The sequence below is a fragment of the Gigantopelta aegis genome, chromosome 1 (assembly GCF_016097555.1).
Source record: "Gigantopelta aegis isolate Gae_Host chromosome 1, Gae_host_genome, whole genome shotgun sequence".
In the NCBI taxonomy this organism is placed as follows: Eukaryota; Metazoa; Mollusca; class Gastropoda; order Neomphalida; family Peltospiridae; genus Gigantopelta; species Gigantopelta aegis.
In genome coordinates this window covers 38,337,805-38,361,545 of record NC_054699.1, presented here as the reverse complement: position 1 = coordinate 38,361,545, position 23,741 = coordinate 38,337,805, and the positions used below count along the sequence as shown (strand labels likewise).

The 23,741-nt window shown below is 40.1% G+C and overlaps 1 protein-coding gene across 3 annotated transcripts in view; it reads right to left on the bottom strand.

The window, feature by feature from the left end:
* Positions 1-1,225: 1,225 nt before the first annotated feature.
* The window catches only part of LOC121374782 (4'-phosphopantetheine phosphatase-like), a 38,825-nt gene continuing 16,309 nt past the window's right edge, over positions 1,226-23,741 (bottom strand). For all 3 annotated transcript variants that reach the window (XM_041501901.1, XM_041501909.1, XM_041501894.1), the window contains exons 8-17: positions 23,149-23,337; positions 21,089-21,170; positions 19,926-20,026; positions 15,689-15,844; positions 14,477-14,589; positions 11,703-11,790; positions 9,068-9,272; positions 7,931-8,088; positions 5,377-5,546; positions 1,226-2,601 (exon numbers count right to left, since the gene is read on the bottom strand). In XM_041501901.1, coding sequence (XP_041357835.1) covers positions 2,361-2,601; positions 5,377-5,546; positions 7,931-8,088; positions 9,068-9,272; positions 11,703-11,790; positions 14,477-14,589; positions 15,689-15,844; positions 19,926-20,026; positions 21,089-21,170; positions 23,149-23,337 — 1,503 coding nt within the window. In that variant the 3' untranslated portion in view covers positions 1,226-2,360. The remainder of the gene's footprint in view (positions 2,602-5,376; positions 5,547-7,930; positions 8,089-9,067; positions 9,273-11,702; positions 11,791-14,476; positions 14,590-15,688; positions 15,845-19,925; positions 20,027-21,088; positions 21,171-23,148; positions 23,338-23,741) is intronic.

Here is a 23,741-nt window from a genome sequence, read left to right as displayed (position 1 = left end):
CTTACAACGATTCAAACTTGTGTCATTGAGTCATTATTCCCAAGCCAGAGGCTGGATTTAGCTCAGTCGGTTGAGTGCTCGCTTGAGGTGCTTGCGTTGCAGGATCGAACCACTTCGGTGGATCCATTCAAATGATTGGGTTGTTTCTCATTCCAACCAGTGCACCACAACTGGACAAAGGTCGTGGTATGTGCTTTCCTATCATATAAAAGATCCCTTGCTGCATTAGTAAAAATGTAGCAGGTTTCCTTTGATGACTACGTGTCAGAATTACCAAATGTTTGACATCCAATAGCCAATGATTAATTAATCAATGTGCTCTAGTGGTGTCGTTAAACAAAACAAACTTTAACAAACGTTATTCCGAAGCCCAGCGCTCCATATACACAGCTTTTGGTCTCTACAATCTTCAGGCATTTAAAAATTATTTGCAATAAAATGTCTGGTGTCTGGGGGTCTTTCAGCCATCTGTTATATATATCGGACTGTTATCGTATAAAAAAAAAGTCCACAATATTTGTGCACATCAACCAAAAGTATACTTTGCAAAATAACCAGTCTGCCCTGTCAAACAGAGGATACCCTGTTTATTCGTATTTCGTACTTGCCTTGAGCACAAGTCTTAAATGTCAAATCTCTTTTTCACCAAAATGGTAAAAGCATATATGTATCGGGTAACTAAAGCTCACATAGAGATCTAAATTGAAAAGTTTGTTTCATTTAACGACACAACTAGATCACATTGATCACATTAATAATCATCAGCTATTGGATGTCAAACATCTGGTAATTTTGACATAGTCTTAGAGATGAAACCTGCTACATTTTTCCATTAGTAGCAAGGGATCTTTTATATGCACCATCCCACAAACAGGATAGCACATATCATGGCCTTTGATATATCAGTCGTGGTGCACTGGCTGGAACGAGGAATAGCCCAATTGGTCCACCAACAGGGATCGATCCCAAACTGACCGTGCATCAAGCAAGAGCTTTACAACTGAGCTAGAACTAAATTAAAGACAAAATGATGAATCCAATGGAATAGAGTGATTTATTGTATAACATTTAGTGAAATATCTTAAAATATCAGTGAAATAAAATGTGTTATCATCAATATCAGTGAAATAAAATGTGTTATCATCAATATCGGTGAAATAAAATGTGTTATCATCACTGTAGAAAGTGTTATCTTCACTGTAAGAAAGCCGGAACTATTCTGCTGCTGGCATTTTAAAAATAAAGGTAAACTGCCAAAAGTTATATAATAAATAGAAAATTTCATGTTTTTTTTGTCAAATATGATTTATATCTCATCTCATGAAGTTTGCAATCATATCACACTCGTTGCACAATTTATTTGAGGGATGGCATTTTATCCGTTTGACCTTCTGGTAAAAAGCCTGCTGTATATGATTGGCTTACATGTCGATCACATCACTATAATGCCATCAAGCAAAACTATGAGAAGCAGACAGGCATGGTTCCCTTAAAATATTCTACAGTACTTGGCTTAAACAATATTTTATTATTATATTTATAGTTTGTGGTTTTCGGATCAGTCAACAGGCATCCTCTCCCTAAATGTTTACAATAGAAAGTATTTCATTTTGTGGGCAAGATGACAAACATAGATTAGATATTTACAAACAACCAGAAACAAATGGACAGACAGAGAGAGCGAGAGAGACAGACAGCACACAAGAGAGATAGAGAGTGTGTGCTCACGTGCCCGAGCAAGAGAAACAGAGACACAGAGAGAGAGAGCGAGAGAGAGAGAGAGAGAGAGAGAGAGTGTGTGTGTGTGTGTAAGATAATTACATTATTTACAATACTTATGACTAAAACAACGTCTTGCTTAGAATCTCTATCTCCCTTTCGTCTCTCTCACCTCCACCCCATTTTGTATATACATACCTTTGTTTGACATCTGACAATCAAAGTATTTATTTTTCTGAGGTATTGATAAACATTTGTTTACTACCGTCTTTCATTCCATCCTTTTCTAAAATATACACACCACACAACCATACAAACACACCACACAAAGAACATGCACACCACACAACACAAACACACCACACACACACACACCATACAAACACATATACACACACAAATACTTATTTCACACAGACATTACTATGCTTATATAGAGAATACCTACATATAATTAATGAGATAGAATATCTGCTTTATCCTGTGAAATTTTTATATTTGAACATCACTTTAAAAATGTCCTTTTCAAACTGTCTCCATGTTTTTCACTGTTCCCACCTCTGTCATAAGCATGCACCATGAAGAAGAATACCAAATGAATCAAATATAAATATTAAGTCTTCTAAGACTGAATCCGAATACTAGCTGGCCAGTTTGGTGGACGCCGAAACGCGTCTAGCTTTCTCGTACTTAAACATCACATTGAACATGTCTCCTCCCAGCCGATTGGCCAGCCATTTGTTCTTGATGACGGCCACTTTTAGCGCCTCGCAGGAGAAGGCAGCGTGGAAGTTGGTGTGGACGGCGCGGCCCATTCCCTCCAGGATGATGAGGTCAGCTTCCTGCTCCCGCATCACTCTCACCAGGCTTTCGTCTATCAGTCTGAGGGGGGAACAAGAATTACATCAATTTCTTTGTTTTGTTTAACTATATACTAGAGAACATTGATTTACTAATCATCGGCTATTGGAAAGAAAGAAATGTTTTATTTAACGACGCACTCAACACATTGTATTTACGGTTATATGGCGTCAGACATATGGTTAAGGACCACACAGATATTGAGAGAAGAAACCCACTGTCGGCACTTCATGGGCTACTCTTTTCGATTGGCAGCAAGGGATCTTTTATATGCATCATCCCACAGACAGTATAGTACATACCACGGCCTTTGATATACCAGTTGTGGTGCACTGGCTGGAACGAGATCATCGGCTATTGGATGTCAAATGTGGTTATTCTGACATATAATTTGATAATTCTGACATAGTCTTAGAGAGGAAACCCACTACATTTTTTCATTAGTAGCAAGGGATCTTTTATATGCACCATCCCACAGACGGGATAACACATACCACAGCCTTTGATATACCAGTCGTGAAGGAAAACAAGAATTACACGTACATGAATAAAACCTCTCACCAGGCTCTCGTCTTATCAGTCTGGGGAGAAACAAGAACTACGTGAGTTTGTTTGGTTTGTTTAAGGACACCACTAGAGAACATTGATTTATTAATAATTATTGGGTATTGGATGTCAAATGTGGTTATTCTGACATATAGTCTTGGAAAGGAAACCCGCTACAATTTTCCATTAGTAGCAAGGGATCTTTTATATGCACCATCCCAGACTGGATAGCACATACCACAGCCTTTGATATACCAGTCGTGAAGGAAAACAAGAATTACACGTACGTGAATAAAACCTTTCAATTAATATAGCTCAGTCCGTTGAGGGAAGGAAATGTTTTATTTAACGATGCACTCAACACATTTTATTTTATGGCGTCAGACATAGGACCACACAGATATTGAGAGAGGAAACCCGATGTCGCCACTTCATGGGTACTCTTTTTGATTAATAGCAAGGGATCTTTTATATGCACCATCCCAGACAGGATAGCACATACCACTACCTTTGATGTACCAGTCGTGGTGCACTGGCTGGAGCGAGAAATAGCCCAATGGGCCCACCGATGGGGATCTATCCCACACTGACCGTGCACCGAGCGAGCGCTGTACTACTGGGCCATGTCTCGCCCCATTTGATTAAATGCAGTATACATAAACTATGACTGGGAAGACATGGCCCAACTGATGAGACCCTGTATGTGGTACAATTTATAATGCAATACCACAGACTTCTGATAGTTTTGTTCGTGCGTCACTTGTAAGTATAATTTTGTGTTGCCCATTTTTCGTGTGAGAACTGAATTTATAACATCATTTACATGGTCATGACGGGTTACGTGAAAACTAAATGGGTTACCTGCATTTATTTTTGCATAACCCATCAATGGTTTACGCAGATTTTCAAATCTCAGAGGCTTGTACTAGCAGACACAACACCACGGTTTTGAAACAATATAACCATTTTCACTTAACAAAAAGATTATTACTGGCTGGAGCAAGAAATAGACAATAGGCCCACCGACGGGGATCGATCCCAACTCAGTCGATTGAATGCTCACTTGAGGTGCTTACGTCACAGAACTGAACCACTTCTATGGATCCATTCAACTCGTTAATTGCTTTTTTCCTCTCGTTCCAACCAGTGCACCATAACTGGTCAAAGGCCGTGGTATGTACTTTCCTGTCTGTGGGAAAGTGCATAATAAAAGATCCCTTGCTACATTAGGAAAATGTATCAGGTTTCCTCTGATGATTACATGTCAGAATTATCAAATGTTTTGACATCCAATAGCCGATGATTAATATATCAATCTGCTCTAGTGGTGTTGTTACACAAAACAAACTTTTTAACTATTGATCCATTCAACTTATTGTGGGGTTTTTTCATCATTAATGTAAAATGTCAGTTTCTTCATCTAAACTGTCTCCTGAGATAGAGGCACGGTAACCCTTGACCTGATGCCATGACAACGATGAGTTATGACATCATTAATGTAAAATGTCAGTTTCTTCATCTGAATATTCACCTGAGATCGAGACAGGGTGACCCATGACCCGATGCAATCACTCACCTGAGATAGAGGCAGGGTGACCCTTGACCTGATGCAATCACTCCACCTGACATTGAGACATGGTGACCCTTGACCCGATGCAATCACTCACCTGACATTGAGACATGGTGACCCGTGACCCGATGCAATCACTCACCTGACATTGAGACATGGTGACCCTTGACCCGATGCAATCACTCACCTGACATTGAGACATGGTGACCCGTGACCCGATGCAATCACTCGCCTGAGATTGAAACACGGTAACCCTTGACCCGACGCCATCACTCGCCTGAGATAGAGACACGGTGACCCTTGACCCGACGCCATCAATCACCTGAGATTGAGACACGGTGACCCTTGACCCGACGCCATCAATCACCTGAGATTGAGACATGGTGACCCTTGACCCGACGCCATCACTCGCCTGAGATAGAGACAGGGTGACCCTTGACCCGATGCAATCAGTCAACTGAGATTGAAACACGGTGACCCATGACCCAACACCATCACTCACCTGAAATAGAAACATGGTGACCCTTGACCCGACGCCATCACTCGCCTGAGATAGACAGGGTGACCCTTGACCCGATGCCATCACTCGCCTGAGATCAAGATAGGGTGACCCTTGAACCGATGCCATCACTCACCTGAGATCGAGACACAGTGACCCTTGACCCGACGCCATCACTCACCTGAGATCGAGACACGGTGACCCTTGACCGGATGCCATGACGACGAGTTTGTTCTGAGCCATGGCGTGGTAGATGTCGGACTGGATTGCAGCGATGTGCCGCGCCACCATCATCAGCTCGCTGTACGTGACATCGTTCAACGTCGGCTTTGAGTTGGCGCACAGAATCACCTGACAAAACAGACAAGTGTCCCGAGTTTAGACCAGTGTCATAAATTTTACTGTAAACACAAAGTCCCGAGTTTAGACCAGTGTCATACATTTTACTGTAAACACAACGTCCCGAGTTTAGACAAATGTCATACATTTTACTGTAAACACAACGTCCCGCTTTAGACCAGTGTCATACATTTTACTGTAAACACAACATCCCGCTTTAGACCAGTGTCATACATTTTACTGTAAACACAACGTCCCAAGTTTAGACCAGTGTCATACATTTTACTGTAAACACAACGTCCCTAGTTTAGACCAGTGTCATACATTTTACTGTAAACACAACATCCCGCTTTAGACCAGTGTCATACATTTTACTGTAAACACAACGTCCCGAGTTTAGACCAGTGTCATACATTTTACTGTAAACACAACGTCCCGCTTTAGACCAGTGTCATACATTTTACTGTAAACACAACGTCCCAAGTTTAGACCAGTGTCATACATTTTACTGTAAACACAATGTCCCGCTTTAGACCAGTGTCATACATTTTACTGTAAACACAATGTCCCAAGTTTAGACCAGTGTCATACATTTTACTGTAAACACAACGTCCCTAGTTTAGACCAGTGTCATACATTTTACTGTAAACACAATGTCCCAAGTTTAGACCAGTGTCATACATTTTACTGTAAACACAACGTCCCACTTTAGACCAGTGTCATACATTTTACTGCAAACACAACGTCCCGCTTTAGACCAGTGTCATACATTTTACTGTAAACACAATGTCCCAAGTTTAGACCAGTGTCATACATTTTACTGCAAACACAACGTCCCGCTTTAGACCAGAGTCATACATTTTACTGTAAACACAACGTCCCGCTTTAGACCAGTGTCATACATTTTACTGTAAACACAATGTCCCGGTTTAAACCAGTGTCATACATTTTACTGTAAACACAACGTCCCGCTTTAGACCAGTGTCATACATTTTACTGTAAACACAACGTCCCAGTTTAGACCAGTGTCATACATTTTACTGCAAACACAACGTCCCGCTTTAGACCAGTGTCATACATTTTACTGTAAACACAACGTCCCAAGTTTAGACAAGTGTCATAAATTTTACTGCAAACACAACATCCCGAGTTTGACAAGTGTCATAGATTTTTCTGTAAACACAATGTCCCGAGTTTAGATGAGTGTCATAGATTTTACTGTAAACACAAAGTCCTGTGAACGGACTCAAGTCTTGCTAGACTCGGCCCGTACCCAAGTACTAGAGTACTCATGGAGACACTACTGTAAACACAACGTTCACTCCCTCCCCTATCTTCCAAACATGGCATCCACTCCCTCCCCTATCTTCCAAACATGGTGTTCACTCCCTCCCCTATATTCCAAACATGGTGTTCACTCCCTCCCCTATATTCCAAACATGGTGTTCACTCCCTCCCCTATCTTCCAACATGGCATTCACTCCCTCCTCTATCTTCCAAATATGGCATTCACTCCCTCCCCTATCTTGAAACATAGCGTTCACTCTCTCCCCTATCGTCCAAACATGGCGTTCACTCCCTCCCTTATATTCCAAACATTGCGTTCACTCCCTCCCCTATTTTCCAAACACGGCATTCACTCCCTCCCCTATCTTGAAACATAGCGTTCACTCCCTTCCCTATCTTCCAAACATGGTGTTCACTCCCTCCCCTGTCTTCCAAACATAGCGTTCACTCCCTCCCCTATCTTCCAAACATGGCCTTCACTCCCTCCTCTATCTTCCAAATATGGCGTTCACTCCCTCCCTATCTTGAAACATAGCGTTCACTCTTTCCCCATTTGTCCAAACATGGCATTCACTCCCTCCCCTATCTTGAAACATAGCGTTCACTCCCTCCCCTATCTTCCAAACATGGCGTTCACTCCCTCCTCTATCTTCCAAACATAGCATTCACTCCCTCCCCTATCTTCCAAACATGGCCTTCACTCCCTCCTCTATCTTCCAAATATGGTCTTCACTCCCTCCCCTATCTTCCAAACATGGCATTTACTCCCTCCCCTATCTTCCAAACACTGCACAGATTGTAAAAAAAAAACCACCCTGGAATTTATGGACCATCCCTAAGCCCCACCTTTCTTCCACAAGACAGACAAGCACTCTTAGAATACTGCTAAAGCAACACGTCCCCTACTGTGAACAACAAATTCTCACTAAGGTCAAGAGGTATATTTCTGTTAAAAATCAGTAAATTGCCATGAAAGTCAAACATGATCTGTAACATTTGTAAATTTTAGCTCAATATTTTGAGACATTTCAAAAAAAAAAGAGAGTGGGAAAAGTCGGAAACTTATCGTCCTCTCCAGTTGGACCAGTAGGAACTAATAAAAGCTATACCTTGGTACCGCGAGAAAGAAGCTCTCTGGCGAAGGGGAAAATGCCGAGAATAATGTCAAATCCGCTGTTATCACAGAATATCACCGCACACTTGTGAGGCGGTTGTCGCAACAGGCGCTCTTTCCACTCGTCAAAATCATCAAACAACCAAGGACGCTCTAAAACAAAAAGGAAAGAAATTACTTTATCAAATTTTAAAAAATAATTATGTTGAAAAAAAAAATTGACATCTACAGCAGAGCTTAGTCTTTCTTAGGATACTGCATAATATTTTTTTTTTAAAGAGTGTTTGTGTGAAAATGGATCTCCTTAAAAAAACAACAACAAAAAACAAAAAAACTGCATCTTGATGTGATCTTTTGCAACCAGTTGGCAAGGTTTATGTTAGCATTCATCAAACTGTGAAATATGAATAATACAATTAAAAAAATGTATTTGATAACAACTTGACGAGAAGCCGATTGTAGAAGTAGCACTGGCTCGTAGTCATCAGAGGAAACCTGCTACAATTTTCCTAATGAAGCAAGGAAAGCACATATCATGGCCTTTGTCCAGTTGTGGTGCATTGGTTGGAATAATAAAAAAACCAATCAGCTGAATGGATCCACCAAGGTGGTTCGATTCTGCGATGCAAGTACCTCAAGCAAGCACTTAACCGAATGAGCTAAATCACGTCCCCCCCCCCCCCCACCCCTCCCTCCAAAAGTAACTGTTAATTCAGAGAATACCCAATATTGTTTTACCCCCATTCAGGTTTTTTTATCTGCTAACTAGTTATTTTAAACCTTTACAAACAATACTGCCACACTGCAAACTCGATCTTTTGTCAAAAAAACTAAAACATTTGGTACATATGAAATGTTTTTGAAGTTTTTTTTGTTTAACGACACCACTAGAGCACACTGATTTATTAATCATCGGCTATGGGATCTTTTATATGCACCATCCTACAGACAAGATAGTACATACCGCAGCCTTTGATATACCAGTCATGGTGCACTGGCTGGAACGAGAAAAAACCCAGTGGGCCCACCGATGGGGATCGATCCGAAACCAATTGTGCATCAAGCGAGCGCTTTACCACTGGGCGAAATGTGTTAGCATATACATCTTGCTGACTCTTCTGTGATATCTCACTTTGTAACCTTCCTTTTGCTTCTTCAAAACCAAATTTCCCCGCGTCCAATATTTTCCTAATTTCCTTGGCGCCGATGTCGAAGACGTTTCCCGCTAGCAGTCCCTTGGTGAGCTCCAGCTGTCGATCGTGCCAGCTCAGACTGTCAATGTGTGCCAAGTGCTTCACCAGAAACTTCATGGCATACTCATTGTCAAACTTCTTTAGCTGTAGATATAATCAAGAAAAGAGAAAGAAATGTTTCATTTAATGATGCACTAAACACATTTTATTTACAGTTATATGACATCAGACATATGGTTAAGGACCACACAGTTATTGAGAGAGGAAACCTACTGTCGCTACTTCATGGCCTACTCTTTTCGATTAGCAGCAAGAGATCTTTTATATGCAACATCCCACAGACAGGGTAGTACATACCACGGCCTTTGATGTACCAGTCATGCTGCACTGGCTGGAACAAGAAATAGTCCAATGGGCCCACCGGAGAGGATCGATCCCAAACTGACCGTGCATCAAGCAAATAGCTTTAAGACTGGGCTACGTCTCGCCCTTGGTGCACTACAACCTTACAGGAACAGACGAGTTGAGTAATATAAATTAAGATCGATTATGGGTAATAAATAGGATATGAAACTCGCTACCATTTCGTATCATGTTTAAGTCCCTCGTCAAATAATTTTTAACAGTCACTCACTCGTAACAATTCAAAATTATTTCACTCTGGACATAAACATGATACAAAATGGAAGCTCGTTTAATTTCCTATAAATATGATGTGAGTTTCATTCTACCAAGAACTCAACAATGTATAACTTTTTAACAATGCCTACAATTAGAAAGATATTCCTGAGAAATCACTTACTATTATTACCTGTCAGAGAAATCTAAAAATGTATGAAATTCAATTATGCAGTTAAAGCAACAGACCCCAGTTTTTAAACACTACGGTGCATTTTTCACTATTACAGTTGTTTTTGATAACTGAATTCAGACATTACTTAGATTTTATTGTTTAGATTATCCATTTCCGTACAACTGAAGTGTTTCTGGTCATCTTGTTATTCTAATACCAAAAAATGCATTTTTCATATTACATTTTTCAAAAACACACATACCTCTGAAAAGTAAGAATTATGAAGACAAGATTCAGTCTATGTTTAAAGGTATTTCCCCATCTTAACATCACAGACTCTTGTTTTACTCTGTGGTAACTTTATCCAAATGTCTTACAGGTTTGTAGATTAACCATTTTCAGGGTCTGCGCTTTAAAGGTGAAAACTGTTACACAAAGTTAGCATCAGTAAAGCTGACCCGAGAGTAAGAATCAGTAAAGCTGACCCGAGAGTAAGGATCAGTAAAGCTGACCCGAGAGTAGGGATCAGTAAAGCTGACCCGAGAGTAGGGATCAGTAAAGCTGACCCGAGAGTAAGGATCAGTAAAGCTGACCCGAGAGTAGGGATCAGTAAAGCTGACCCGAGAGTAAGGATCAGTAAAGCTGACCCGAGAGTAGGGATCAGTAAAGCTCACCCGACAGTAGGGATCAGTAAAGCTCACCCGACAGTAGGGATCAGTAAAGCTCACCCGACAGTAGGGATCAGTAAAGCTCACCCGACAGTAGGGATCAGTAAAGCTCACCCGACAGTAGGGATCAGTAAAGCTCACCCGACAGTAGGGATCAGTAAAGCTCACCCGACAGTAGGGATCAGTAAAGCTCACCCGACAGTAGGGATCAGTAAAGCTCACCCGACAGTAGGGATCAGAAAAGCTCACCTGACAGTAAGGATCAGTAAAGCTCACCTGACAGTAAGAATCAGTAAACCTCACCTGACAGTAAGAATCAGTAAACCTCACCTGACAGTAAGAATCAGTAAACCTCACCTGACAGTAAGGATCAGAAAAGCTGACCTGACAGTAAGGATCAGTAAAGCACACCTGACAGTAAGAATCAGTAAAGCGCACCTGACAGTAAGAATCAGTAAAGCGCACCTGACAGTAAGGATCAGAAAAGCTCACCTGACAGTAAGGATCAGAAAAGCTGACCTGACAGTAAGGATCAGAAAAGCTGACCTGACAGTAAGGATCAGAAAAGCTGACCTGACAGTAAGGATCAGAAAAGCTGACCTGACAGTAAGGATCGGTAAACCTTACCTGACAGTAAGGATCAGAAAAGCTGACCTGACAGTAAGAATCAGTAAACCTCACCTGACAGTAAGGATCAGTAAACCTTACCTGACAGTAAGGATCAGAAAAGCTGACCTGACAGTAAGAATCGGTAAACCTCACCTGACAGTAAGAATCAGAAAAGCTCACCTGACAGTAAGGATCGGTAAAGCTCACCTGACAGTAAGGATCGGTAAAGCTCACCTGACAGTAAGGATCAGAAAAGCTCACCTGACAGTAAGGATCAGTAAAGCGCACCTGACAGTAAGAATCAGTAAACCTCACCTGACAGTAAGAATCAGTAAACCTCACCTGACAGTAAGAATCAGTAAACCTCACCTGACAGTAAGGATCAGAAAAGCGCACCTGATAGTAAGAATCAGAAAAGCTCACCTGACAGTAAGGATCAGAAAAGCTCACCTGACAGTAAGGATCAGAAAAGCTCACCTGAGAGTAAGAACTGATAAAGCTCACCTGTGAGTAAGGATCAGTAAAGAGATTTTCCGCCAGGTATTGGCTGCTCATATCCAGCAGACATCTCACTGTCAGGGAACCATAGCAACTGCAAGACACAATACTCAGTGAATTTTCATGAATATTTAAAGACACACCCCTGGACGAAACCACTAAATAGTAACATTAAAAAACTAATTATATTGGGAAATTTTAGGGTGTGCATTTTTACCAGTTTGGGGTGGGACGTAGCCCAGTGGTAAAGCGCTCGCTCGATGCGTGGTCGGTCTGGGATCAATCCCCGTCGGTGGGCCCATTGGGTTATTTCTCGTTCCAGCCAGTGCACCACGACTGGTATATCAAAGTCTGTGGTATGTACTACCCTATCTGTGGGATGGTGCATATAAAAGATCCCTTGCTGCTAATCGAAAAGAATAGCCCATGAAGTGGCGACAGCAGGTTTCCTCTCTCAATATCTGTGTGGTCCTTAACCATATGTCTGATGCCATATAACCATCAATAAAATGTGTTGAGTGCGTCGTTAAATATAACATTTCTTTCTTTCTTTCTTTTTTACCAGTTTACCCTCTGGTAAAATCCCTGATATTATATATCAGAACTTTTTTGATTAATTGCAAAATGGTTAAACTTATTGTCATGCTTAAACCAATAGCACAGTTTTGTTTATGTGAACTCATGTGATTTCTGCTGAAGGGTCAAACAAACGTTCTGGTTAATCCAATACGATACAAGTCGGTAAATAAAATCAGTTTCGGAATTTTACACTCCGCTCGTTGAACAAAGAGACATATGACATAAGCCCGTGTATTGTAGAAAATGAATCACATGCTATATCAAGCCATAAGAACTGAGTGGGGGGGGGGGGGGGGGGGGGGGGGGGGTGGTGGCTGTGGCTTCCTTACTTCAGGAATTTTTTTTTTTTTTTTGGCCTGACTCTATATAAAGATAAAAATTCGTGGCTTGTGCCCCACCACTAGAGACTTCGCACCACGCCACTGGAGATTGTGACTCCCAACTCCAGATATCATTCCTGCAAGGGTTTATTTTTGTTAATTATTCACAAAGATATACAGGAAGATATAACCAGTATGACCCACGTGTGTCATAATGATTTTACGTGCACAACAAAAGACGTAAGATTGGGAAGCGACATCATAACATAATGTGGCTTCCCCAGTCTTCACTCTGTGTAATCGCTTACCAAAATGACGTCATTTCAAAAATGACGTTTTCACGTCTCTTTCTAGTTAAGTTTGAAATGGTTTGACATGGTCCTAGCATGTTATTCATAAAAATAATATAAAGGATAATGTGGATAATATAGAAATTATTACACTCGCATGTGAATCGTACTGATTTTACGAAACTCGTGGCAGGATTCATGTATTACCCTCGGCAATACAAAAATCCTGACTAAAGGGCCTGCTACACGATACGATAGAATCGGACCGAGTTACTCGTACGAGTCACTGGCACGAGTCAATCGGACCGATTGAATCGGACGTGTTGCCACACGGTACTTGTCAATCGTATGAAACGTGACGTCATTGAAAAAATATCCTTCCTGTAACCATGGTAAACAATGTTGTGTATTGATAAGAAGGCGACTGTCGTAACGTCTCTGTATTTATATAAATGACTAGACACACCCAACAAAGAGTTGTGCCACTGATACAACTCTATGAGCTGTTGGGTCTGTACCCGACGACAAGCGAACAGAGTTTTCCGCCATTACACTCAGAACGTCAACGTTATCTGCGCCACGATCTGATTGGTCAACGTCCCCAAATGTCCGATTCAATCGTATGAAAATAGAACAAGTTCTAAACTTCGACTCGTACTAGTGACTCGGGCCGATTCAATCGTATGACATGCCACACATTACGATATGCTTGTTGGCGTTGCAATCCGAGTGTAGCAGGGCCTTAATTTTGTAAAATCAGTGCGACACACAAGCTCATATAATAAGGTTTGTTTTGTTTAAAGATACCCTTACACACCCATTGGTGAGAACACGATGCATTATTTTTGATAATACATGGGTTGTTAACACACAATTTCAAGACATACGACTGGCTGCTCCTAAGTGACCAGGTCACCAGTGCCATGCAGCCAATGAAAAACAACATGGTGGAAATAGATTACAATGTGACATATAGTTAACCTGATAATTATGTGTCTGTGACGCGTAAGTTCGCAACAAGTGCAACGGCTGTAAAAAAACTTTTAGTCGAAAAAGATGTTAAAATTTGCTTAAAACATGGTTTTCTATATGTAAGAAATAGAATAATACATTCGTGTCCATTAAATACCATTTATCTCACAACTCGTTGTTTAAAAATGTTTCAAACTTTCTTTCGCTCGTTAGATACATTTTAAAACAACTTGTTGCGAGATAAATGGTATCTAATGGCCACTCATGTATTATTCTCTATATCATTGGCTATGAAATGTCAAACATTTGGTAATTTCAACATATAGGCTTAAAAAAAAAACGTTATATTTTTTCATTAGTAGCAAGGGATCTTTTATATGAACCATCCCACAGACAGTATAACACATGCCACAATCCTTTTATATGCACCATCCCACAGACAGTATAACACATGCCACAATCTTTGATATATCAGTCATGGTGCACTCACTGGACCAAAAAATAGCCCAATGGGCCCTCCAATGGGGACAGATCACTGGCCTACATCCTGCCCCTCACAAGCTTGTATAATAATCTCTGTGTATCACACGAAGTAAAAAGTATTTCTATTTATCCGTACCAGGGGTTCTCCTTGAGGACGGAGAGTCGGTCGAGATACTTGGTGCGGAACTGGTGGGCACGTCGTTCGGCATCCGCGCAACTCGGCTGACTCTTCAGAGCCTGTCGCCACGTCTACAAGATAAACAAACACAGAGGGAGAATATTACAAGTATAAAAACACAATGATACTGATAAAAACGCAATGATACAAATAAAAAACCAATGATACTGATAGAGAGAGAGAGAAAGTGGGGGGTGACGAGGAGAGGGGAAGGAAGAGAGAGAGGGAGGAGAGAAAGACAGGAGGAGGTGGGGAAGGAGAGAGACAGAGAGTGATAGACAGACAGAGAGGGAGAGGGGAGATGATGGAAGATAGAAGAAGGGGTGGAGAAGAGAGGAAGAGACAACCACAGAGAGAAAGAGAGAGAGAGAGACAGAGACAGAGACAGAGAGACAGACAGACAGAGAGACAGACAGACAGACAGACACAGACAGACAGACAGACATACAGAGACAGACAGACAGACAGACAGACAGACAGACAGACAGAGAGAGAGAGAGAGAGAGAGAGAGAGAGAGAGAGACAGACAGACAGACAGAGAGAGAGAGAGAGAGAGAGAGAGAGACAGATAGAGATACAGAGAAAAAGAAAGAGAAAGAGAGATAGAGAGAGGGGGGAAGAGAAAGAAGTGGAGGGGGTAGGGAGAGGAAATGGCGAGAGGGATAACATGAAATGCAGACAATGTGGGACACCCAAATTTTTTAATTAGCATTAATTACATGTATGTCACACATCCTTTAGTATTGTATGCAGTGTTGCACATCAGCTCTGCAGATCAGTCAAGTGCTGCACCTTGTCTCAGAAGAAAAGTTTAAGTTTGTCTTGTTTAACGACAACACTAGAGCACATTGATTTACCAATCATCGGTTATTGGATGTCAAACATTTGGCAATTTTTACATATAGTCTTAAGAGAAGAAACCCACTACATTTTTTTCATTAGTAGCAAGGGACCATCCCACAGACAGGATAGAACATACCACAGCTTTTGATAAACCATTCGTGGTACACTGGCTGGAATGAGAAATAGCTCAATGGGGCCACCGACGTGGATCGATCCTAGATCGACCGCACATAAGGACACTTTTCCACTAGGCTATGTCCTTGTCTCGGAAGAAAATGTTAAAACTAAATGTAGAAAGACGTTAAAACGTAATAAAAGCCGTCCCACCGTTTCGACGCTCTCGCTGAAACATTGCAGCCAGTACTGCCGCGCATCGGCGTCCTTGGTGAGGTCGACGGTGTCGGGGATGTAGCTGGCCGAGTCGAGGAGCAGCGGGCATGGCAACAAGGGCTTGTCCAGGCGGTCCAGTTCCAGCAGGTCAAACTGGATGAGAGAAAGAAAGAATGAATGAATGAAATGAATGAAATGATTGATTGATTGATTGATTGATTGATTGATTGATTGATTGATTGATTGATTGATTGATTGATTGATTGAATGAATGAATGTATCACACACATAACAATCTCACAAAATCATTTTAGAACTGTCTGTTGTATATGTCTCTTTCAATTTAACATCATGAAACATTAGCGTCTTGTATGACCTTGCTAAATTTGCTAACATTTTATGCTAGCTAACATTTTATGATTTACAGCAGATAATCCAACCTTTGACCCCAGATACTAAGATAGTGAGAGGAAAGGAAAGGAATGTTTTTTTTTAATCAGTTTAAACTACAGCTATTGGGCGTCTAACATGTGGTTCTTCGTTGACACCTCAGCACACTTTGAAACTAACGTACAGTTATTTGAAAACAAAGGAAAGGAAAGAAAAACGAGTTTAACGACAGCTCAGCACATTTTAAACTATGGTTATTTGAAAGGAAAAGAATGTTTAACAACACCTCAGCACATTTTAAACAACGGCTATTTGAAAGGAAAAGAATGTTTAACAACACCTCAGCACATTTTAAACTATGGCTATTTGAAAGGAAAGCAATGTTTAACAACACCTCAGCACATTTTAAACAACGGCTATTTGAAAGGAAAGGAATGTTTAACGACACCTTCAGTACATTTTAAACAACGACTATTTGAAAGGAATGTTTAACAACACCTCAGCACGTTTTAAACTATGGCTATTTGAAAGGAAAGGAATGTTTAACAACACCTCAGCACATTTTAAACTACGGCTATTTGAAAGGAAAGGAATGTTTAACAACACCTCAGCACATTTTAAACTACGGCTATTTGAAAGGAAAGTATAACTACAGCTCAGCACATTTTAAACTATGGCTATTTGAAAGGAATGCAATGTTTAACGACACTCAGCCTATTTTAAACTACGGCTATTTGAAAGCAAAAGAATGTTTAACGACACCTCAGCACATTTTAAACTACGGCTATTTGAAAGGAAAGCAATGTTTAACAACACCTCAGCACATTTTAAACTACGGCTATTTGAAAGGAAAGGAATGTTTAATGACACCTCAGCACATTTTAAACAACGGCTATTTAAAAGGAAATTATAACTACACCTCAGCACATTTTAAACTACGGCTATTTGAAAGAAAAGGAATGTTTAACAACACCTCAGCACATTTTAAACAACGGCTATTTGAAAGGAATGTTTAACGACACCTCAGCACATTTTAAACAATGGCTATTTGAAAGGAAAGGAATGTTTAACGACACCTCAGCACATTTTAAACAACGGCTATTTGAAAGGAAAGGAATGTTTAACGACACCTTCAGTACATTTTAAACGACGACTATTTGAAAGGAAAGGAATGTTTAACAACACCTCAGCACATTTTAAACAACGGCTATTTGAAAGGAAAGGAATCTTTAATGACACCTCAGCACATTTTAAACAACGGCTATTTGAAAGGAAAGTATAACTACACCTCAGCACATTTTAAACTACGGCTATTTGAAAGGAATGCAATGTTTAACAACACCTCAGCCTATTTTAAACTATAGCTATTTGAAAGGAAAGGAATCTTTAACAACACCTCAGCCTATTTTAAACTATGGCTATTTGAAAGGAATGCAATGTTTAACAACACCTCAGCCTATTTTAAACTACGGCTATTTGAAAGGAAAGGAATGTTTAACAACACCTCAGCACATTTTAAACTACGGCTATTTGAAAGGAAAGGAATGTTTAATGACACCTCAGCACATTTTAAACAACGGCTATTTGAAAGGAAAGGAATGTTTAACGCCAACTCAGCACATTTTAAACTACGGCTATTTGAAAGGAAAGGAATGTTTAACGACACCTCAACACATTTTAAACAACGGCTATTTGAAAGGAAAGGAATGTTTAACAACACCTCAGCACATTTTAAACAACGGCTATTTGAAAGGAATGGTTCACGACACCTCAGCACATTTTAAACAACGGCTATTTGAAAGGAAAGTATAACTACACCTCAGCACATTTTAAACTACGGCTATTTGAAAGGAAAGGAATGTTTAACAACACCTCAGCCTATTTTAAACTATGGCTATTTGAAAGGAATGCAATGTTTAACAACACCTCAGCCTATTTTAAACTACGGCTATTTGAAAGGAAAGGAATGTTTAACAACACCTCAGCACATTTTAAACTACGGCTATTTGAAAGGAAAGGAATGTTTAATGACACTTCAGCACATTTTAAACAACGGCTATTTGAAAGGAAAGGAATGTTTAACAACACCTCAGCACATTTTAAACAACGGCTATTTGAAAGGAAAGTATAACTACACCTCAGCACATTTTAAACTACGGCTATTTGAAAGGAAAGGAATGTTTAACAACACCTCAGCCTATTTTAAACTATGGCTATTTGAAAGGAAAGGAATGTTTAACGACACCTCAGCACATTTTAAACTACGGCTATTTGAAAGGAAAGGAATGTTTAACGACACCTCAGCACATTTTAAACAACGGCTATTTGAAAGGAAAGGAATGTTTAACGGCACCTCAGCACATTTTAAACAACGGCTATTTGAAAGGAAAGGAATGTTTAACGACACCTCAGCACATTTTAAACTACGGCTATTTGAAAGGAAAGGAATGTTTAACGACACCTCAGCACATTTTAAACTACGGCTATTTGAAAGGAAAGGAATGTTTAACTACACCTCAGCACATTTTAAACAACGGCTATTTGAAAGGAAAGGAATGTTTAACGACACCTCAGCACATTTTAAACAACGACTATTTGAAAGGAAAGGAATGTTTAACAACACCTCAGCACATTTTAAACAACGGCTATTTGAAAGGAAAGGAATGTTTAACGACACCTCAGTACATTTTAAACAACGACTATTTGAAAGGAAAGGAATGTTTAACAACACCTCAGCACATTTTAAACAATGGCTATTTGAAAGGAATGTTTCATACACCTCAGCACATTTTAAACAACGACTATTTGAAAGGAAAGGAATGTTTAACAACACCTCAGCACATTTTAAACAATGGCTATTTGAAAGGAAAGGAATGTTTAATGACACCTCAGCACATTTTAAACAACGGCTATTTGAAAGGAAAGTATAACTACACCTCAGCACATTTTTTAAATTACGGCTATTTGAAAGGAAAGGAATGTTTAACGACACCTCAACACATTTTAAACAACGGCTATTTGAAAGGAAAGGAATGTTTAACAACACCTCAGCACATTTTAAACAACGGCTATTTGAAAGGAAAGGAATGTTTAACTACACCTCAGCACATTTTAAACAACGGCTATTTGAAAGGAAAGGAATGTTTAACAACACCTCAGCACATTTTAAACAACGGCTATTAGAAAGGAAAGGAATGTTTAACAACACCGTAACAGTATAGTAATCATAATCATAGCCGATTATTTAATTTTTGTTTGTTTCGATACATGTGGGTGTTTGTTAGAAAGTCACCGACCACCTACAGTCATGTGACTAGAACGTGATTTGATGTTTTGATGAGTGCGATTTTTCAATTGCCTAAGCATTTTGAGCTGTGCGATTTTTCACTCACCTAAGATTTTTGAGGTGTGCAATTTTTCACTTGCCTAAGCATTTTGCGATTTTTCAATCACATAAGCGTTTGAGGTGTTCGATTTTTCACTCGCCTTTTCAAAAACTAAAGTCTGGTGATTAATCCCTCAACCCACAGTGCCTATAGTCCATCCCATCATTCTATAAACATGTTTTTTGTAAATCATTTCAGATTGGTATGACGTAAAAAGAAAAGTAAAAGTATATCAAAGGCTGTGGTATGTACTATCCTGTCTGTGGAATGGTGCATATAAAAGATCCCTTGCTGCTAATCGAAAAGAGTAGCCCATGAAGTGGCAACAGCGGGTTTCCTCTCTCAATATCTGTGTGGTTCTTAACCATATGTCTGACGCCATATAACGGTAAATAAAAATGTTTTGAATGCGTCGTTAAATAAAAGATTTCTTTCTTTTATCTTTTTTTTTTACAGACCTTAGAACTCTTTGAAGTGCCCAACATGAATCCCGCCTGACTCGGACTGGCCAGTCCGGAACTGCCGACGAAGTGCTCTCCCCATGAGTATTTCTCCTCATCTGAAAACACAAAAGTAGCAAGCTGCTGTTTGTGAAACTTCAACCGAGATTGACAGGATACTCTCCGAGTGTCTTGTGATATCATAATTTATCAGCACGAGTTGATAAAAGTATGAAATCCGAGGCTTGCCAAGGATTTTTATACTTTTATCAACGAGTGCTGATAAATTATATCACAAGACACGAGGGGGGGTATTCTTTTTATCATCCATTATCATTCTTTTCGTTTGCGACAGTAACAATGTCAGTAATGTGAGTTGAATGTCACTATATTTGGCAGCGGTAGACTCGTTAACTAGCAGAACGGCAGTAGCGTGATGTCACTAATGACATGTTTAGCGCTGAAACAAACACAGTGATGTAAGAACAAGATTATAAGAAGCGATATCTCCTAGGAGAATATCGCAGGAGATATCGCAAATTATAGTGCCAGCGATATCTCCTTCAAAAGCCTTTAATGGATGATAATTATCAATACCCACCGATGTTTCAAAATAAGACATACAGGTGTTTAATTTTAGTTTCAGCTGGGATTATGTTTACAAATGGGAATCATTTTTAATGTTTTGAGGTACATTTGTGTGTTATATGATATATGCCTAGAATTGCTAAATGTAATTTTTTGACAATCGTCACACCCAAACAAACCATACTAAAGTAGAAAATGACAGATCTATGACATATATTTAAGGAAGTCTTGTTTATAACACCTTTCAAGAATCCCTATTTGAATAAATCTTATTCTGTTTCTCGTAAGATCAGCTTACAGGGACAAAATCATGTCATTTACGCCCAAGCTCAAGTCACAAAATTTATATGCATGCATTATTTTTACATGCATCATTCACAAAATCTAAACATCGCAAACAAGAGCTAAGGTGCGTATTCACGAAAAAAACACGTCACAATATTAATCCGGTTTACAGTATTTAAAAATTACCCATTTTTGGTAGTACTGGTAATTTGTAAGCATTGCTAAAAGTTAAGAATATTTTAGTACAATATAAACAATAAACACTGTTTACAGTTTTACATGTTTAACTATGACAAAGGCCTACTTACCTTCCTCTTCAGTTCCTTTGAGAAAACCCCCAATAGCACCGAGATAGCCTTCATGTCGCAAATACATGGCTTGAATTTCACCCTACAATAATCATCAAATAGATAACCATTTTTTAAAGAAAAATAAGTAGCACCACAAATAGCATTTAATAGTATACAATACATAGCTTAAACTGACACTATAGTAATGAAATAGATAAACCTTTTGAAGAAAAAAACAACACTAGTGCCAAAGTAGCATCTATGTACAACACATAGGTTAAATTTATCCAAAATAATAAAAGATATATTTTGAGAGAGAAAAAAACAATATAAAATTAGCCTTTATGGGTTGAATTTCACACTCAAACCTCCAATAGGTCAGGTCATAGGTTTTTAGGTGCACATTCTGAATGAGCTGTTGTAGCACACGCCTGTCATGGGCACAGGTGTTGACTTTTGCCGGCTCCTCCGTCCAGGACAGGAAAAGGTTTGGTGTGGGTATAAGAGGGGGTCGCCTGCACTGGTATGTGCAAGGGAGCACACGGGTCGGTAGCGGACGAGGGGTTGGTTTTCGTGCTATTGAATTTGCAAATGTCCTGTAGGATTAAAGCCAAATAAAAAATGTTGTGTCATTTCTTGAAGGTAATTTTGACTCATAATTTAGAATGGTTCATCAAAATTGAACATGGGAGTTAATTGGTTGATTTGACACCTCCAATAGCATCAAGAATAGCTTTTATATACAGTGGGACCTCTCAAAGCAGGACACTCTGTAAACCGACATCCCTTTCTAACTATTAGTACAGGTTAAAACCTCTCTAAACCAGACACCCCTTGAACTTCGACTTTTTATTTGGTCCCGTGGATGTCCAGTTTAGAGAGTTTTTACTGTTTATGGTTTAGATCTTAAAATGTACATCACACATATTCGATTGTCATTCTACTATGTCCTAACATTCACAGAATCAAGATAGATAACTCCTGTGAATGTTGACAGCTGTGTTTACGAAGACTGGTCGCATCTCGACTACAGTCGAGATTGGGCTTTTACATTAGTTTTGCACGTCTCGACTGCAATCGAGAATGGGAGGGAAAGAGTTAATGGTATGCATGGTAATGGAATGAAAAATCAATATCTGACCTTTGACCAGTAGTTAATAGCGTAGGTAATGGTATGCATGGTAATGGAATGAAAAATCAATATCTGACCTTTGACCAGTAGTTAATAGCGTAGGTGATGGTGTGCATGGTGAAGGGGTGACCGCGGATGAATTATTAATAAACAGACCTTTGACCAGTAGTTAATAGCATAGGTGATGGTGTGCATGGTGAAGGGGTGACCGCGGATGAAGTATTAACAAACTGACCTTTGACCAGTAGTTAATAGCGTAGGTGATGGTGTGCATGGTGAAGGGGTGACCGCGGATGAAGTATTAATAAACTGACCTTTGACCAGTAGTTAATAGCATAGGTGATGGTGTGCATGTTGAAGGGGTGACTGCGGATGGATTATTAATAAACAGACCTTTGACCAGTAGTTAATAGCATAGGTGATGGTGTGCATGGTGAAGGGGTGACCGCGGATGAAGTATTAATAAACAGACCTTTGACCAGTAGTTAATAGCGTAGGTGATGGTGTGCATGCTGAAGGGGTGACCGCGGATGAAGTATTAATAAACAGACCTTTGACCAGTAGTTAATAGCATAGGTGATGGTGTGCATGGTGAAGGGGTGACCGCGGATGAAGTATTAATAAACTGACCTTTGACCAGTAGTTAATAGCATAGGTGATGGTGTGCACAGTGAAGGGGTGACCGCGGATGAAATATTAATAAACTGACCTTTGACCAGTAGTTAATAGCGTAGGTGATGGTGTGCACGGTGAAGGGGTGACCGCGGATGAAGTATTAATAAACTGACCTTTGACCAGTAGTTAATAGCGTAGGTGATGGTGTGCACGGTGAAGGGGTGACCGCGGATGAAGTATTAATAAACTGACCTTTGACTAGTAGTTAATAGCGTAGGTGATGGTGTGCATGGTGAAGGGGCGACCGCGGATGAAGTATTAACAAACTGACCTTTGACCAGTAGTTAATAGCATAGGTGATGGTGTGCATGGTGAAGGGGTGGCCGCGGATGAAGTATCCGCCAAAGTATATCTTCCTCAGTCCGTGTATCTTGGCATGCAGAAAGGCGATCTGGCCGATGTCGTTGCTGATGCAGAGCAAGAGACTTCGAGCAATGTCCTCCTCACTGAATACCTTGTCCTTGAATACAAAACAACACAGAAAAAACATTTTTAAAAGCAGGAAGGAAGGAAATGTTTTGTTTAACGACGCACTAAACACATTGTATTTACGGTTATATGGCGTCGGACATATGGTTAAAGACCACAGAGATATTGAGAGAGGAACCCGCTATCGCCACTTCATGGGCTACTCTTTTCGATTAGCAGCAAGGGATCTTTTACTTGCACTATCCCACAGACAGGGTAGTACATACCATGGCCTTAGATATACCAGTCGTGGTGCACTGGCTGGAACCAGAAATAGCCCAATGGGCCCACCAGCGGGGATCGATCCCACACCCGACCGCGTATCAAGCGAGCACTTTACCACTGGACTATGTCCCAGCCCTTGGCTGAGATCAAGGGTGCAAAGCAAAGTTTCTA